General features: G+C 38.7%; 1 protein-coding gene across 1 annotated transcript in view; it reads right to left on the minus strand.

Moving 5' to 3' along the window:
* Nucleotides 1-2,723: 2,723 nt before the first annotated feature.
* The window catches only part of RORB (RAR related orphan receptor B), a 48,899-nt gene continuing 32,020 nt past the window's right edge, over nucleotides 2,724-19,602 (minus strand). The window contains exons 6-9 of the mRNA XM_061199205.1: nucleotides 17,648-17,755; nucleotides 16,021-16,131; nucleotides 12,921-13,033; nucleotides 2,724-2,879 (exon numbers count right to left, since the gene is read on the minus strand). Of these exons, the coding sequence (XP_061055188.1) occupies nucleotides 2,724-2,879; nucleotides 12,921-13,033; nucleotides 16,021-16,131; nucleotides 17,648-17,755 (488 nt within the window). The remainder of the gene's footprint in view (nucleotides 2,880-12,920; nucleotides 13,034-16,020; nucleotides 16,132-17,647; nucleotides 17,756-19,602) is intronic.

The raw sequence follows: 19,602 nt of genomic DNA on the forward strand, positions 1-19,602 counted from the left end.
TTCAAGGGACAGATTTGGCAACTGTGGCGAAAAATGGAAATCTCTTTTCTCAACTGAAGGGGGCTGAATGTGTACTGGTTTCCACTGTTTTGTTCTGGTTCAGTTGCTAGCTGTTTCCTGTCCCCTAGCTTCAAAAGGTTCATGCCGTCCCAGTGAAATGCTTGCACTAGTGGAAACGACACAAATTCAAATCCAGTACCTCCTGAGGCAAATGTGGGGAACAATCTTTTTCCTATATCACCCATGGGACAGGGGAGGAGAAGTTCTCAGCCACTTCATCAATTGAGCCAATTTAAATACTCTAAGGTAAACTGGAGGAAACAAATGGTTCCCTTTGCAACTGAGCAGGAATTACAGGCTGACAATTGGAAACACTAGGCCAACAGAACAATGAAAACAAAGTTTGACATAAGTTCAAAGCTCAAAGGGAAACACCAAGTAGACACATTAAGCATCGCCTATCACAAGCCAATCATAAAACATACATTGCATTTGGAAACGGTTTGGTTTAATTGAGTGCCTTCCATTACCCTGTTTTCCTAGCAATCAGTAAAGTAATCTTTCCATTAGAAGGAAATATGACTCTTGGAATTAATTCTTTATACAAAGAGCTAGCGGGAGTGACATTTCCACCAAAAAGAATTGAGTCCCTGTAGCAGCATAATAAGCAGTCTACAGCTGTCTTCTTAGACACTGAAGGTAATTTGGTTCAATGTAGTTAAATTAATTGAATATAACGGTAGTTGAGAAAGAGATTCATTATTTTAAAGCCTTTTTGTTTTTCCCTATTGGTTTGGAATTCATCAATCATGATGTGGGCAAAGACTCTGTTTCCTAAAAGCAAAGACTAACACTACTGTTTGATCATCAGTGAGCAGTTCTGTGGCATCATGGAGATGGCTCTCAACCATCTAACTTCAGGAGAGCATAAAAGATCAAAAAAAAAAAAAAAAATCAAAGTTTCCACTGATGGAAACTTCACCAAGCAGGTATGCATTTGTGTGTGTGTGTTGGACAAGGAGAAAAGGGCAGGTCTTCATGAGTTGATGGCCAGGCTACACTTATAGGAGATCATAATTTTCATTGTCTTATACACTAAGCTCTTCTCTAGCTCCCTTTTAAAAAATCTGATTTTGGATCAAACGAGACCAAAGGCATAAGGCCTCCAGAACACAGGCAGAACAAACTCCCTGGAATTTATGCTTTTCTGGTGATCGCTTTGATTGGTGAGCAAGTGGAGAATGAGGAAGTACTAGGAAATCCAAATTGTCTAATCCTGATCTCACCTCTTGCATTCTGTACTTTTAAAAGTTGCTAAAAAAATAATCCCCGGCTAGATGGATGATGCAATTTCAAACGGCACAGGAAATAGTTTTGGCTTTGAGGTGTATTCTGTAGAATAACCCAGATCTTTTATTCTAATCTATCAAGGTTTTGCTATATTTTTATAATACAGCATTTTGGAGTTGAAAAAATTAGAGACCCCAGACTAGAAGGACGTAGAAAGTCCTGCCTCCCCCTTTATTGCTGCTTTTTCTAACAAACTTATTAAAGAGAATGAACGTAAAGAACTACTTCTTTACTTTGTATATTCTCTTTCTTCCTCTTCTTTGAAAAAAAAAAATGGTTAGAGAGAAAAATGTTTACATGAAATGGCATTAGGACCCTGGGCTCTGACCTACTCTTTTCCTCTAATTTTATTAGCAAAAATTGCTGGTGGTCATAATCTACAGACTGTATTTCTCTGTTAAAGATACAATAAGCACCAAAATGAAGGTTCTTTCACAACTTGAAATCCAAAGAAAAGAAACTGTTTTATGTGTCCTGGTGGAAATATCTATTGTTTGGTCAAAAAAGCCCTGGACTCCACAATGTTATCTGTGGCCTAATTCTTAAAACAGGAAAATGGCTCCAAATACTTATTTTTTTTTTTTCCAATATGTACCATCTTGACAAGGCTTTGATGTCATTGATCGAAACAGTTTTTATACAGAGGTCATGCATTATATTTATTCTTTTGTAGACATTTCTGAATTGGTACCATTCTGCTATTAACTATAGATGAAAACTCTGGCTGGGAAAACAAAATCCTGATTGTCTAACATAAAGGTAACATATAACACAGAAGGTAAATAACATAATAGTGCCTGACTGAACCTCCTTTGCTAGTAGGTATGGTATTTTAAGCCACAGTGCATGTGCATGTATAAGTAATAGTCATATATAATATTCTCAGATATTATATACTCATTACATACATGCACAGTGCTTTCCAAGACAGCTACAAATTTATACATGCATCAACTATCTAAAAACATAGAAATCGTTAAGCCTATTAAGTGGAATTTTCTTAAATTATATTTGAACAATCAACAGGAAAAGTAATCATGTAAAGTACTGCTCTGTTCTCATATATATCTACAATAAAATTCTATAAACAGTTGTCTCCCCAAACATACCTGAATAAAATTAAAAAAAAGATAACACCCAGTGTCCTATATTTGTATATTTATGGTCATTTCAAAAACAAACAAACAAATAAAAGAGCCCCACTCAGGTGCATATTTACATTCTTCAAACTGTAGCGGTGAAAAATAATTGTATTAAGTGCAGGACATTCCTAATGTTGCAGTAGTGACATTTTCCTTAAGTCTTCATGAACACATTGCTTTTGTCTTAATGGTGCTGCATTCCATGACTATGAGACAGTTCGCGCGTCGCCTTCACTTGCAGACGGTGGCACAGTCAGGATTAAAGAGCTCCTTGTATAATGGAGGAAAGAGTGTATTCACTATGTCTGGATGCGATTGCTTAAATACCTGCAGCTTCTCCCCGTGCAAGTTGCAAACTGCCGTGATGGTTGGTATCTTGGCTATTAACTGCAGAGTGGAGAGACAGGGAAGGAGACAAAGGGGGAAGCTCATTAGTGCTGTCTCCTGAATCAGTGTCCTTCCTGGCCTCAGATGAAGGGAACTGGCTTTGGAAAAAGACGTTCAAAAAGAAAGAAGGCTCACTTTCAGCTTCTCCTTTAGAACAAAACAAACAAAACACCTCCCTCCCTGACTCTCTAACGAGAAAATAAAGAGAAGGAAAGAAAGCGGGACCAAGCTTCCTAATTCACTGTTCTTATATAAAGTAGGTATGGGAGGTAGTTTAGTTTAATCGTTAGGAGGGGTGCTCTCTCGGCAGGCTGACTGAGTCGGAATCCTGGTTCTAAAATAGCTAAATGGCCGTGTGGCTGTGACATCCTCTATGTCTCAGTTTTCTCATTTGTAAAATGGGCTTACTCATAGCACGTACTTCATTGCGTTGTTGTGTAAACTGAGTGAGGAAATTCGTATGAAAGTGTTAAGAATACTGTAGGCATGAAATACAATTGTTAGCTAATATTATTATCTATCATTTCCCATAGACTTTTTATGATGTGAATATCAGATTTTTTAGTTTTGGAAGGTGACAGTGTTAGGAAGGTGTAACCTAAATCATATGAGGTGTAATTCACAACGATCTGGACTGCTTTTCTGTCATGGTCACTAGCTTGCCGGTAGCTCTCTAATCCTTTCCCACCGTAATGAGTAAAATGAAACCTATACTTAATCAAGGGAGAATTTGGGAAGTCACTGGCACTCAGCTTCCTTAAGGAGGTGTTTCAAAAACTCATGGGAGAATATCCACTTATAATTGTTAGATTTTGATATATAAGTATCATGTAGAATGTAATTTTTTGAGTTTAAATACCCAGAAGACAGTGTTTTAATAATTTAAAATATCCAGTTTGTTAAATGCTATATAGGTCTTAGGTTCTGAACAATTCTAGCTTTTGACACACTTATAATTTCGGAACACTTAGAATCCATCATTTAGTGTCAAAATTGCTTAAAACCAAATGTCATTGTGATCAAATTACTGTGGGAATAAGAAATGTTCTCATATAGATAATACTTTTACAAACGATAAGCTTGATAGTTCATACAGCTGACCAAGGGTACACTTGAAAGTGATGATAAAATAAAATTAAGTAAAACCCATCTAATCACCAATTAGGCTCACTGCGCTCCCTACCCTATTCAATAATAAGAAACCATTTCAGCCTTTGAAGTAAAGGAGGAAATAGATAATTAGTTACTTTGTGGCTTTTCAAAATCAGAAATTTCCACTCTTTTATTAACTTTCCTTTCAACAACTAATGACTATATAACCACACTGTAAGCAATTTTAAAAATAGCATCAGGATTAGACTTGTTGACATATTCATTAAAGGGATCTAGAACACATAAAGAAGTCTGGGGTTCAGACTTTCTAGTTCCACTGCTATTTAATGATAGGGATAGAAATGAAAAAAAAATCATGAAATCTTTATAGAATGGATGTTAAATTTTAGACTGAGAATCAGGACTTTCTCTCCAACACTATGAGGTATTTAAACTGGTAGCAGACACTTCTACTAGACACCAGAATTTACAAAACAGTACTGTTGTTGCTTATAATCTGTGGGGGAAGACAGATGAATAAAGTGACCACACAGTCAAAAGCAGACCGAAAAACTGGTGAGTGCCATGGAGGAATGATGCTAGGACAAGTGGTAGATAAGAGAATGCTCTGACTGCTTCAAGGCAGGCACTTCTGAGAAAGGGCCATTTAAGCTGGGCTCTGAAGGGAGAGGGAGACCTAACTAAACACTGGGGCTGGGGGTACATAATATGTTCCAGGATCATCGGTGCTGTTAGAACTGAAGGAAGTTCAGCGTCGCTGGAGCCGTAGGTGAGCATGTTCAAGGATAAAGCTGGGGAGGCTGCTTGGTCAGATTATGCTAGGTCTCATAGTCTCTGCTAAGGTCTTTCGAAGGGTTTTAAGAAAAATTATCAGAATCCCATTCTGAAAGATTCCCTTTGAGTGCAGGGTGGAAAGCTGTGTCTTTTCTGTATTTTCATAGGTAAAGAGTGTACAAGTGTCCACTTTAACTAGAGTCCCTTGGGAAATTATTCAAGCTTTCTTAACCGGCTGGTTCACACAGAAGGAGACTGCAACAATTTCGGAACACTTCTTGCACATTACAATTCTCCCTGAAATAGCTACTGAACGCAGAGAGACTTTGAAAGCTTTCTATAATCATCTGCAGTTGAACTGATGATGTGTGGAGCTCCTAAAACATCCAGATGCAACTCTATAATGCTTGTCAATCTTTGGTGTGCACAGAACCATTGGAGTGCTTCCTAAAAATGCAGATTACGGGATCCACTCCTAGGGATTCTGTTTCACGAAATCTAGGTGTGGAGCTCAGATTTCATGTTTGAAACAAATATCCTGAGGATGCTGGTGCACTGGGTCCATAGAATAGACTTTGAGAAACACTGTTTAAGAGGTTTGAATCTCATAAATTTACAACTGTTTTTCAAAGTAAATTCTTTGACGAGTAAATTCTTTATCATATTAGAAATAGTCCCGGTAACTGGGTGTCAAGTTAGCTTCTTTTCAGGAGGCCGATAAAAGTTATCATATCAAGAGAGGGAAGGTTTCATTTGCTTGGTTCTATTAGTTTGGTGAGAGACAAATAATGAAATTTCCTGAGTTCCCTATGAGACACAAATACTACATAAAGAGAATTAGGCTAGTGATAAAAATATGGGCTTTCAAGCCTGACTGTCTGGGTCTGAATCCCAGACTTGCTATTTACAGCTGTGTGATCTTGGGCAAGTCATTAACCTCGCAGCTTCCTTATCTGTCATATGTCAATTATGACAGTCCCTATCTCAGAGGGTTGTTGTAAGAGTTAAATGAGTCAACACAAACTATTTATGGAGTGCCTGGCCCATCCTGGCAATATCTGTGTTAGATGTCGTGTGTCATTCCCACATAATGCTTCCCTCAAGGAGAGAAATAGTCAAGGTCATGCTTCTTCAGCCAAATAACATGGAGGGCAAGAAACCAGCTTAGCCGCTAACCAAGCACCCAAAATTGAGTCTCTGTATATTGTGGGTTAATGCATGGGGAAAATCAGCCATTTACTTGTATTGAAATGAAAAGCAACATCATATCGATTTTCATTTTCTTGTAGCAATTAAAGTAAGTTGCTCATTTAGTAAACTGTGATTCATAAAGTAGAATTCTATGTATTACAATTCTTAAAGCAGTTTTCTGCTCCTTTAGAGAATGCGTGGTTGAAAAATTAAATGTATAAGAGGATGGCCAAAATCATTCCACAGTTGTTCATTTATTGGAAATATTTAACCACGTGTTTGGTTTGGGAAAGTAAATATGGACTCCTGCTTCTTTCCTTCCCAAAACTAGGTTTAAGAAAAGTCTGGTTCAGGATCTAGTTCCCTCTTTTAGGGGATTTCAATCCTGTCCCTGTCGCTCATCTGTAGAATGGGTTGAATGGTGACAAATGCTTTTTGTTATAGAGCATTGGGACCACTTGAGCAAAGAACACCGAAAAAGACAAAGAGCTTCCCCAACCTCTGTGCTCTCAGGAGGGGCTGATTTCAAGGCATCCAATTAGCTGTGGAAATAGAAGTGCTGACAGGGGCATCCATCACTCTGGAGGCACCATGGGCCAGGAGACCATGAGGAAGCAGCGGCAGCACTTGTCAGAGCCCGGAAGGGCCTGGTGGGGGAAGCATCAGGCAGTCACTTCACTTACTGCTCATTAATATTACGTACTGCAGCTGGGGGACCCCCAAGTCAAAGGGAGCTCCGAGCAGCCTCAGCAGCAGTTAATGGCTCAACGACTTTTTAAACAGCTGGGGTGGTGATCCAGAAGCACTTGGAGATGGAGGGGGTAGTCGATTTCAAATCATCATGAAATTTCTTCATGTTTAAATAATCCCCATAGCAGGAGTAGACAGATGGTCTATAAAAAGGCATTTTCACACTCATCTCTCTCTTATGATAAACATTTCTTGTAAGAAGGAAGGTTTAGCTTATACCTACAGGGGTCTACAAGAAGAAAAAGCAGCTGTTGGAGAAGAGATAATAATCCTATGCTTCTTTCCAGAGGGTGGTTTTATGAGAAAATCCACAATTTTATAACTGGTACATTTGATGTTGGAAGAATGGAACATGCAGAGGTGAAAACTAAGGATTGTGTTCATGTGGGCTTCCAGGCCATCAAGATGCCCTCCAACCTGAAGCAGGAAGTGAACAATGGCTTGATCAATGTGGAAGAAACTTCAGAAGCACTGATAAAGACAGGACACATTAAGTGAGGTTACATGCATCCATTTCTCTTGTCCACTCACTTCTTTGTTTGTTTGTTTTTGGCTGTGCGGCATGCGGGATTTTAGTTCCCCGACCAGGGGTCGAACCCGTGCCTCCTGCAGTGGAAGCACGGAGTCCTAACCACTGGACTGCCAGGAAATTCCCCACTCACTTCTTTTTTGGGTTTTTGTTCAGCTAAACCTAGACACTTGGCCTAGATTTCTAATACTAAATTGGAGATATCTCTTCCGGTCACAGCCCTCTCGCACCATCTTTACTCCATGCTGGCATCCACGCTGTATGGCATGTTTTCTCAGGGAATCGCTGACTAAAGTGGAAGTGGACATTTGGTTTAACTGGGGTTGGAATTTGGAATCAGACGGAGAGCCAGCAAGTTACTTTCTAAATGTAGCAGAAACTATGAGTGACCTAAGGAGCTAAGAGCTACCCATATTTCAGGGAAGCAGAGAAAACTGGTGTTCAGAGAGGGAGAAGAATGAAGTAGATACATAAAGAGGGATAAACTTGTGAGATGGAGAATTCTGAAGGCTTCCTAATTCCTTGTCGTGGTGTTTCCTGAATGGGGGCTGAATTTTTTGCCTTAGATGAGATTTCTCTCCATTAGTTTATTATTTTCTTTTTGCTTTACCTGGTGTGAGTTGGTTCCTGTTATGTGTAACCCAAGAGCCCTAACTAATACATCGACTTGCAACTTGATGAGTGAGGAGAAACATCAAAACCTCTCTTCTTATTATAGACCATTAGTCCGATGGACAACCCTTGAAATTTCTGGGTGTTGGACCTGTAGTGTATGCCAGCAAACTATAAATGGCTAAAATGGATTGAAATAATCTGGTCTCTCACAGGAATCCCTCAAGGAAACCGCTAAAGGGCCAAGACCACGTGTTATTTGCCTTTCCCTTCTTTGCATCTGGCATACAGTACATACTCAATATACGTGTAGGTTGAAGTAGAAAACTATTCCATGAGAAAGCTATGTTTCTTGAGTATCGATTTGGAACTTAAAAACTTGGATGATCTATTGAACTGTTTTTTATAATTTTGACTCTTGCATTGTTTTACAGTGTATATACCATGTGAGGAAACCTGAGCAGGGCTTCTGGAGTGCCCAGTTTTACATGGGCACTGGTTACACGGGTATGTTAACTTTGTGATGATTCACTGAACTAAACACTTACGATTTAAGAACTTCAAGCATGTATGTTATACTTTAAGAAAGTACAGAAAATTTAAATATAAAACAAATTCCTAACCAAATATGAAGGGGAACGAGGAGGCTCAGACCACAAGGCCACATCATCTGAGCTAGGACCCCTTAAGTGCTGACTGGACAGACTGTGTTGTTTAAGATTAAATTGATGCATCCCTAGGCCCACGTACTAGGAATTCTAATGTGACACCTAGTGTCCTGACCGAAGAATAAGCAGGCTTCAGGCATAAACGTCCCATTATTAATCATGACATAGTCTCTTTAGATCTCACTGAGCAAGCAATGAAAATCAATGTAAATGACCCTTGGCAGTTTTCACTAATCTCTCAATCAGTGCTTGCTCCGTAGACCCTATCTATCTATGAGTCCACATGGCTGTTTTTTTTTTCTAAATCTGTATCTTAATAGCACTAGTAAAGTGAGAGTGACCAGGAGTGATTTCTTTCAGGTAATATTTCAATTATAAACGTGTAAAATAGGGCTGTGTAAGCCTTCCCTCTTCTAAGCTTTTATTTAGTAACCTGGTACTGTTACAGTAGAAGGACAAATTCCCCTTGTTGATGATGCAGTTTTGTTATTGTTATGCTAGAAACGGAAAGCCTGATGGGAATGCTGACCCCTGGACGCGGGCTTTATAAACAGTGTATGCTTCACAGCTTTGGGATTGGAATATCACCCTAAATTCAATTACCATAGTACTAATGGAATCTGCAAGACTTGTAGAAATCCGTCTATTTATTCACTTAGAGTAGCGGCAGAACATCTAGAGTCCTTAAAACTGTCGCACGGGACGGAGCACTGGAAGGCAGAAGAAGACATCAGAAGGAACCTTTGTTTTTCTCTTTTAGAGTCAAAGAATATTATACTGAAGGGAAGTTAACGACCAGCCAGGCTCACCTCCTCATTTCGGAGACAAGAAAACTGAAGCCCAGAGAACAGATGGGCTGCCTCCCCCAGTCATATGGCTTAAAAATATATATGTATACATGCATATACATATACACATACATTCTATACATATTACATGTATATGTATTTTTTTCCACGAGCTTTAGTGAAAGTGACCAGTGTTACCTCATTTCCTCGCTTCTCACATCCAGGATCCAGCTAAATCTAACTATTATTCATAGCCTGCGTATACCTTATACTTTCTTACGTCTATTTCATTGCCCCCATCACTTGGAATGTCATACTCCACCTCCCTAAACCCCTAACTTCCATCTTTTGAAATAGTCATCATTCATCAGTGATTAGCTCAAATATACCCATTTCTTGGATAAACATTTCCCTGCCGAAACAAAATTTCTTCTGTCCACAGCAACTACAACAACAGCACTTACATACTATCTGTGATGAAGCATGCGGCTTGCTTATATTTGATCTCATTTAGTCCTTAAAATAACCATATGACATTGATACTATCTTTAATCACATTTTACAAATGAGGAAACTGAGGCACAGAGAGGTTAAGTCCCTTGTCCAAGGTGACTAAGCAGCCAGTGGTTCTGATGGTTTATTATAAATATGCTCCATGTTACCATTATGGTCATGAGGAGAGGAAACTAGACTCTTTAATAGGGTTTTTTTTTTTTTTTTACCCCAAACAAACAAACAAACTGATTAACATATAGGGGTTGAGACCTAGTTAATGGATAAGAATTTCTGAATTTCAAATATTCCCTAGGTCCAGGTTTGGTCAAAAGTGTAAGGCATTGCTACTTGAACTTTAATTTCAGGAAGTGGTCATGCAGAAAGTGTATTGGAGACAGTTTTTTTAGGATGAAATCTAATGACTATGTCTGAACCCTGCACCTCACCTAAGTCTGCTCCACCTGTTCAGGGTCAAACTGGTCGGTGGCATAAACAGTCTTTGCACACTGCACAGAAGGCAGATCTACCCCACCTACTGGGGATGTAACCTGAACCGCTGGACTTGAATACAACAGTTGGGTATGTGCACATTTTTCTAGAGAGAAGTTTCATGATGTTCGCCAGATTCCCCAGAGGGGTCACTGTTTTAGAGGCGTTGTGGAGGCAGAAGAGCTCCATGACTATGAAGGAAAAGAAGAAATTTCTGATAAGATGAAAAGAATCTGTGGGAGGGTAGAATAGTTTTTCTTAGATTTAAATAAAGCTATTTATTCCTTCTGGGGAGTGTGGGTTTGATGAGAGGGTGTCCCTATATGTCAGTGGAACCATTGTCCTTAAAGTATTAAAGCAGTCAGAACTCAAGAGACTTGTCTCACCCTCTTCCCTTCCCCAGGACACGACAGTTGAATCTGAGACTTAGACAAATAGAGTGACTTATGCAAAACCACACGGCCCAGAGCTGGGATAAATGAGAATCCAGTTCTCATTCCTTTTCATGGTCCCTCCACATTAGTTCACAGAACATCCTATCAAAATGATGACTGTTACAGCAAAGGGTCCCCACAAAAACTCAATATCCACACATGATCAGTGGAAGCAATGCTTTGTCATCTGGCTCCAGTGAATTTTATGTAAGAAATAATCCTCTCTAATGCTTTCTCTGATTCCCAGCTTTGCAACATTCTCTTTCTATAAGAAAAGGATTGAATGGATGTTAACTAGACTTACTGTGGTGTTCATTTCACAATATATACGAATATTGAATCATCATGCTGTACACCTAAGGCTAATATAATGTTGTATGTTAATTATACTTAAAAAAAACTTAAAGAAAATAATTGTATACTTTTCCCACTGAGGATGGAGAAAAGAGAGTTAAGCTGACTTTACTTGGTGTTTTAATTTTTTTTCTTGCTATTAAATATCTTTCATCTTCAATTTCTCTGTCTCCTTTCTACCCCAAATACCTCAGGCCACCACCAGGATATCAGGTGGTAGAAAATGGTATAAGCATGAGAGTTGCTCTCTTGGGAAGTAATAATCACCATGTCACAGTGTGTTAGAATTTATGCAGTGGAAATATTTCATTTGAACCTACACATCTCTATAGCAGTAAGAAATTATGATCTTCATTTTAGAGATGATGAGACCACGGTTTTCTGACAAGAAGATGATCCCCTTAAGCAGAATAGCAACAACTTTTGTCTAACTCTGGATTTTATAAAGTTCTTAATTTTAGGGTGGTAAATATGGGGACCAAAGTCTTTGGGAGATCCCAAATGCAGGAAACATCCTCCCTGCCCACATTAACTAACCAGATGTATTTATGCATATATGCTATGGAGCAATTACAGAGACAGATGCGTACATCCACATTACTGTCTTTTCTGCCCAGTGTATCTGAAGTTTTGCTTATGTATGTAGAAGTTTTGCTCTTACCTGGGAGAAAACTGAGGTGTGACGAGCAGGAGATTTGTCCTTGCCCACATGATAAGTGAAAAGTTGCACAAAGAGAACTATCACTCTACAGTGTAGAAATGTTCTTCCTAGTGATGCGTTAATTTTAACAAAATGTTACCATAATGAAGCAGCAGATTTAACTCATGGAGGTTTTTTATAGCAGTACTCTGTATGTGCAAAGTAAAATCTGATAGTATCTCTAACAGAGTCTTCCCCCCTTTTTTAAAATAAAGAACTTCAAGAGCAGAGTGGGAGGGTTTTAATGATAAAAATATAAAGAGTAGGATTCCTATCATCTTTAACTAAGGATAGGCTCCATTTCCTAGTTGTTTAACCTCTAAAAAAATTCCAATTCTTAAGAAATTTAAGATACTTTAGAATCTAAAATAACACTGAATATCATTAGAAAATTCCTTTGTCCTCTTATGATCATTTTACTTTGGTAAACAACTTTTCTCAGTATTCTTCTTAAAGATCACTATTTTTAATTAAGTTGAATCACGAAATGGATAGCATGGCACATGCATTTTGCCCCTGAGATACTTCATTTTGAAAGAATCCCAGAGTAGAGTTGAAGAGATTAGAGTTGAAGGGAAATTTACAAGACATCAGTCTAATCTTTGACTCTGGGTAGGACTGTCATTTACAACATAACTGAAAGGAAACCAGGCAGTATGTATAAGAATACGACCAATGACAGGGACCTCACTCCTTCACACAGTGGTCTACCCTCTGTTCCCCAATTCTCGTCATTTTATAGTTCTTCCTCATTTTGAATAAAAATCTACCCATTCTTTTGCCTGGACCTGACTCCCACGTGACACAAAGTCTCCTCTTTCTTCACATATGATTTTTGAAGACTTGTTTCCTTGCTTCAAGCTTTTGTTCTTCAGAACAAAAGACGTGTCTTTGATTTGTCCTTTGATTTGTCTTCCTCTAACTGTGGCTCAGATCCATCAGTACCATCCTTCCCTACCAAAGTCATTGTCCTCTCAATCTATTATAATTTCCTAGTCTCCCTGTTAAAATGTGCACCTCAAAATTTATGCAACCTTTGGTAATCTTCAGAAATTGTTGCTGCTGAGAAATGTCCCTTGCTTTATGTGACTAGCCCTCTTCAGCTCACTGGGCTCTTTCAGTGACATTGGGTCTGAGGACCTACCTTTGCCAAGGTCTCATCATCCAGGTGATTCTTCTGAATCACATGTTGAAGTGCAAAATAAATTTTTTCCTGAAGCTTCTGGACCTTCCTTGGTTCTATCAGCCATGCTCGGTCTGACAAAGGAAAAGAATGGGTAAGAAGGGGACAGAATGTAAGCTTTGTTGTATTTCACCTACATGTATGTAAGTGCTGAGTATCAGAACAATTTCAAATTAGTTCTAAATTGCTTCTGAAGACATGTAATTATTTTTCTAAAACAAATATTTTATAAGCAATTCTATGATGACAGTAATGTATAATACATTGACATACAGAATCAGGGTGGAGGTAAAAACACAATGGTTCAAAGAAACTCCATGTGTCTTATTGTCTGTGACAATTTACATCTCTTACTCTTTCTCTGGACATATGCTTAGATTTTCTTTCAAAGTGCAAGTTAATGATTTGTGAAGAAATGAATTATAGAAGTGAAGAAAACCTATTGTAAAGGAGTGTTTTTGGAATTCAGAATCTCCCTTCCCTTTTATAAGCTAAGTTATAATTTATATAGCATCAACACGAATCAATTAAAAAATTTAATCCTGAGTCCTCTTTTTCTATATTGAATGTTTAAATAATAGATAGGATAATCCCTCCTTTCCTTTAGCCTTTCCCACTTTCCTTTCTTTTTTCTTTCCTCCCTCCCTCCCTCCCTCTCTTTGTTCCCTGCTTCCGTCCTTCCTTTCTTCCTAGACGCTTTGTACCATGGTGACAAAATTCAGCCCAGTGTCAACGCCTAAGGTTGAAACTTCAATGAAGAGACACCTAGAGTCTCCAAATGCTGAACAAATACTCATGGAAAAGAACTTGGACACGATCCTTCTGAACACGTTCAGGTCAGGTGAGAAACTCGATTCTGTAATCCTAGACAGGGCCAGGACAAGTCTAGCCAACAGTTAAGCAAACCCTTACGTAAGTGAGCACAAAAGCCTTCAGTGACAATTGTCAATCAGAATACATTAAGTTCCCCTGCCTCTCCCTTCCCTAAACTTTCTGGAGCTGAATAGACAGTAACTATTATGGCAAGAACTTGGGCGGAAGGGTGGGGTCTGGCATGCGATGGAGCCTACACAGGCTGGAATACTGTCTTTCCTCTCTTTTTGAATATGGCACTAGGCCAGGGTGGCAAACAAGGTATCTTGGAGTTGCAGAAGCCTCTGAGTGTGGGTCTGTGACCGGGGCTGGAAGATTCCCCACTGGGTAGAATAAGCTAAATATCATGCTTCCAAACTCCGTGGAGTTTGATGGCTTTAGCATTTCTTCCTAGAAAAAGGCTCATAGTTCAGCTGATTTCTAACTCATAAGAAGCAGGCTTGCCTTCCAACTGGGGCAGTTATCTCCATGGATTGTTTAGATTTGATATACCATGTCTTAAATATTTGCTGCTGGGAATTTACTGACTTGTCACACACGCACCTACGAGGACAGTGACTTTTGTAATGCTTCCTTTGATGAAGCAGGAACCAGAGTGAAACTACCTCCCTCATCATAGACTCAAAGGCTTAGAACTAATCTTCAACTGAACTATAATCAATGGGAGCAATCAAATGCAATGAGAAAACAGTAGGAGGAAAATTATTTGGCAAGTGGTTGCTACCAGAAATAAATATTGCTTGTCACTTCTTCCATTTATCTTTGTGCTGCCAAGTCTGGGAAACTTTCTAGGGTTAAAAAAAAAAAAGAAAAAGGAAAAAGCCTGGAGGAACAGCTTGATTTTAGACAGAGCCACAAAAGAAACTGTTAGTAATGATATGCCAATTGATAACTAATTTCCATTTTTGATAAAGTAGTTAAATAAAAAACAGAAGCAAATTTTAAAAATCCTCATAAAATTTATCCTCCTAAAAATCCTCATAAAATAAGTAAATAAAGCCTAACAGATACAACGTGTAAAGGCCGTATTATGGGTAGACATAGCTAGAGTCACATGTCAACATGTCCCATCACAGGGAAGATTAATTTCTTCCAGCCTCACTGAAAAATATGTTAGGTATAAGAAAAGATCAAGTCTCTAGAGATAAATGGGTTATAGAAGGAATGAGTCTCTTGACCATAAAAATAACCAGGAATGTGTCTTTCTTTTCATAGAGAACTGTCAATAAAACTGCTATTCCTTGACCCCAAATCTAACTGAACAGATGACTGAATGAGCAACTCTGACTTTTCATTCTGGTTGAGCCATGCATTTATTAGGATTCCATAAATTTTCAAGCCGGCATATACTTTGAAAAATAATTTCAATGGCTATAGTGCTATTTGATCTATAAATGTCATACCTTACCTTCTTTGAAAACTTTTTGCTGTTTACTGCATTTCAGAGCTAGATGAGGTGTTTATTATTATGAAGCTCAACCCTCTTACTTTACAGGTGAGGAAACTGAGGCTCTGAGGGGTCAAGTGTTTAAGGTCACACAGATACCTGGTGACAGAGCCTGTCCTAGAATGTCTACCACCACATCAGAGATTCTTCCTTTACCAGTCTTTAGTAAGAGCCATTTTTTTCCTCTGCTGTCCTTACCTCCTTTTAAAGTTTCTAATATTGCATAAAAAAAAAAAAGAGGCATTTGCCTGAAGTGAGAACGCCAACATTAATTTGGATAGAAAAACCGATGGAAGAGATATTTAAAGAGGAGAAAATATATGTTTTACTTATTTTTATTCTTTATGCTGGCTTGTTCATTCAGGTATATTTCTACTAAGTCTCACCTAACTGGACATTTTTGTCTATGTCCTTTATTCTTAAAATCAAAATAGAACTTAGTTATAACTCAGGCCACTGTTTGTCTTCATTTATATGTCAAGAAATGATTATGCTTTTCTGAATCTGGAGTCACCCTTACCACACATCCTACTCTTGCATTTGGGACAAAGCTGATATTTAAATTAACCTGAGGCTACTTTCCTTTGAATTGTCCAAAAATATCACAAGCTTGCTAAAGAAAGAAAATATAGTTCTTTTAAAGTTTCTTCAGAGCACCTTGGCTTAGGTAGATGCAATTCATGTTAAAGATAGCAAAACAGTTTCTTTTTTTAAAAAGGTAAGGACCTCAGACTTCCCTACCTGGAGATATCAGAACAGCAGATGAGAACAAAGCAATCTCTTCTTCAGTCAGCTGCAAGGAACACAAATTCTTTGCAAAGTCAAATGCTTCATTCACTAGGTCATCAGAACCTATAAAAGAAAGCAAATTAAATGAAAATACTTGAACAGAATGGGACAACAGTAAGAAAAGTCCCATAATCAAGAAATTATTCAAGGATTTGCATACTAGGCACACAGAAAAAATATTTCTAAGTACCTGACCATAACAAATGATTTAGTGGTAATTATAGAATGAGAAAATTGGGCAACATCTTGACCAGGTAATGAAAGTCAACATTACCAATGAGGGGCAGATAGAAATGGTGTGCACCCATTGTAATATCCAACCGGGAATATATAACCCCAATCTAATCTTGTTAAGTTTGAAATTAGCTCCAACTAAAAAATTTTAAATTAGTGATTTGGGGATCCTTTAGCACAGACATAGCATTCATAGAAAACCTAGAACATGTATAATGGGCCATGAGCTGTCAGTCTTAGTGGCACTTATAGGATGTCACTGGCAATGTAGGATGTCCAGGGGCCTCAAGCTAAGTGAATGGAGATGAAGTGACTTTCAATTTGGTAATTTCCTGGAAATTCGACTGAGGAGCAAACATTCATTTATGTTTACCTTCTAATGAATGACTCGCAGGTCAGTTGCTTAGCCATTGTGAATTCTGGCAAAATAATGCTTCATCCCTACACGGATCCTTGGTAAATGTTTATTTTATGAAGCTGGAAATATACCCAAGTTGCTTGCCAAGGTTTTTCCTCCTTTCTTGAAAATCTAGCCTTGGAGATGACATGGATGTGTATCAGCTGCAGGAGGGAAACACTGCCGGCCCCGATGGATTTGCCATTGGCTACCATATCAACTGACAGCACAAAAGGTGAAAGGGCAGTGGCCTTCTTTGATGTCCGTGGGCAGGATATGGAACAAATGGCACTGTCAATTGTTAAAACCTTTCCTGGCACCAGCCCATCTTTGCTAACGTTCTTATCCATGCCGTGCACTGATGACTGGATGTGAATGACACACTTCCAGAGACTGACTCTGTCCTGCCCTCCCACAAGAATGGTCTGGGGATCATTTTGGGCTGGTCGGCAGCCACGCTATCTGTGCTCCCAGAACTTCATGAATTAACGGAGAAAGTCACTACCCTGGGTGCAAAACAAATGAAAGAGCTCCTCTTTTAAGCATCTTAACTAATGATTATAAATTTGCATAAGAAACTTAAGAGGTCACCCATGCACCACCAGTGGTCTACATAATATACTTTGTGAAGCAGTAAGCTAGAAGGTAAAAGAAAAGCTGATCCTACAAAGAATGCCTAGAATGCATCCCAGTTCTTTAGAATTAGTTTTTGTTGATTTCTGAATGAAGCATGTTGGTGTCAACAGGGTCCACGTTTCTTTCCTTCCTTTTATATTTGGAGGCACAACTGTAAAATCAGAGGAGTTAGATGAAACACTGGAGGCTTCCCTAGTCCAACTCTTATTGAATAATGAGATACTAAGTCATGTTAGAGAATCAAGGCATTTCTTTTAGTGGAGAAACGGATGGTAGTTAATAAAATTGTGTCATCATCAAAGGTGAACTCACCTAAGGCCTTGAACATTTGCATTCCTCCATATTTTCCTTCAAACAGAACAGTGTTGTTTAATGGGTTGAAGGCACGGCACATTCTCACTAAAACCACTTCCAAGCAACCTATGAGAAAAAAATTTCAAACGTGTGTATATATATATATATATATATATATATATATATATATATATATATATATACGCAATATATATATAAAGAGGTTACTACTGCATATAGGTCAGGAGACTTTAAAAAACTTTAAAACACACACATAGACACATAGACACACACAGTCAGAAACACCTCAAGATTCCTTCCCAAGTAAAAAAGAACTATGTTAGAAATAAAGCTCTCTTGACGTCTATGTGAGGAATTAAAGATAAAATATACTTTAAAGGTGACTAAAATGAAGGGCAAAAACACTTTCTTCAGAAGCATACTTTCCCCCCCTATTTTTGACTGATAATGATGTTAGTTTCAACTCTTAAATTCACCGGTGATGATAAGTGGCCCAGAAAGGAGATTTGCAGCAGGCAAGTTCAGTCTGTTAACTTTTGTAGAAGTTTTGCTGTTGGGGAAACCTGTTCTCTGCTTCAGTTTTTAACACACTGCATGTATATTTCTGCATACGATGACTTCAATAGGGACACCTTCAGGATGTTTCTTGAGGGTACCATTTATGTCCTGGTATCTTTGAAACGAGGGTTTCTTGGTCAAATAAGTTTTGGCAAAAGGCTGAACATTATCCACTCCAGGGAGTTATAATCAACATTCACAGGTCAAAGGCTGTTGAAGTCCCAACATGAAGGAGTTTGTTCAACCCTGATGGACCTAACATTTCTGAGTTCTCTGTTAGCCCAATGGTGGCAGGACCTTCATCTGCAGCCATAGGCAGTTGTGGTTATTGTATTCACTGTTATATCTCCATCACCTAGAAAAGTCCCTGGCACATAGTAGGTGCTTAATAAATATTTATTAAATGAATTAGTTCACTACCTTTGTTTTTCCCTCTGAACATTTACTGACATCCTGAGCAAGTACTGCAAAGTTTCTCCACATTTTGGAGAAATGGGCTTTTGCCCCACAGTGTGTTGGAAGGTGACACCCAGGCTCAGAAGTCAGAAATTTGCATGAGAACATCATACAGATGATTTGGCTACACCCATGTTGTACCCAACTGTACCCCTGGTGCCTTTCTTAATGCTGCCATGTATATTTATGTCTGTGTTTTATTTCTTTGTTCTGCTGATGTATCTGCTTTCCCTCATATGTCACCTTAGCATAAGGGCTTACGCATAAGAAGGAATCTGCAAATATTAATTGAAGTAATGCTTTTCTGAGAAAAACAATAATAGGTACCATTTATTCACTATCTACAATATGGAAGGCACTTCCCTTGACCCCTTACATTCTTCTACATTCCATGTCTCCTACCCTTAAACCCAGGTGGACCTACATGACTGCCTTGACTAACAGGTGCAGTGGAAGTGACCCTATGGGACTTTTGAAGCTAAGTCAGAAAAATGCTACACACTTCTGCCTTGCTCTGGTGAAATGCTAACTTTTGAAACCTAGCAACCATGCTGTGAGAAAGTCCAAGCAGTCTGTGGAGGATAGGAACTGAGGCCCCCCCGAGCCCAAAGCCTTGACTGAACTCTGGGCTGTCAACCAGCACAAACTGCCAGCCATGTACATGAGCCAGTATGCAAGTGGGTCCTCCTGCCCTCAGTCAAGTTGCCTCGGTGAACACCACAAGCCATCCCTTGCTAAGCCCTGCTCAAACTGTAGCTTTGGAAGCAAAATAAATGATTATCATTCTTTGAACTAAGTTTTGGGATTGTTTTTATCCAGCAACTAATACATCAAGTTAATGTTTGAGTCAAGATTTGCACCAACTTTAATCATTTGGTAAAGAAGAAGCAGCAACTTAGAATAATTATTTTATTTGGCTCAAGTTCAAAAGGCAGCTT

The sequence above is a fragment of the Eubalaena glacialis genome, chromosome 9 (genome assembly GCF_028564815.1).
Source record: "Eubalaena glacialis isolate mEubGla1 chromosome 9, mEubGla1.1.hap2.+ XY, whole genome shotgun sequence".
NCBI lineage: Eukaryota > Metazoa > Chordata > Mammalia > Artiodactyla > Balaenidae > Eubalaena > Eubalaena glacialis.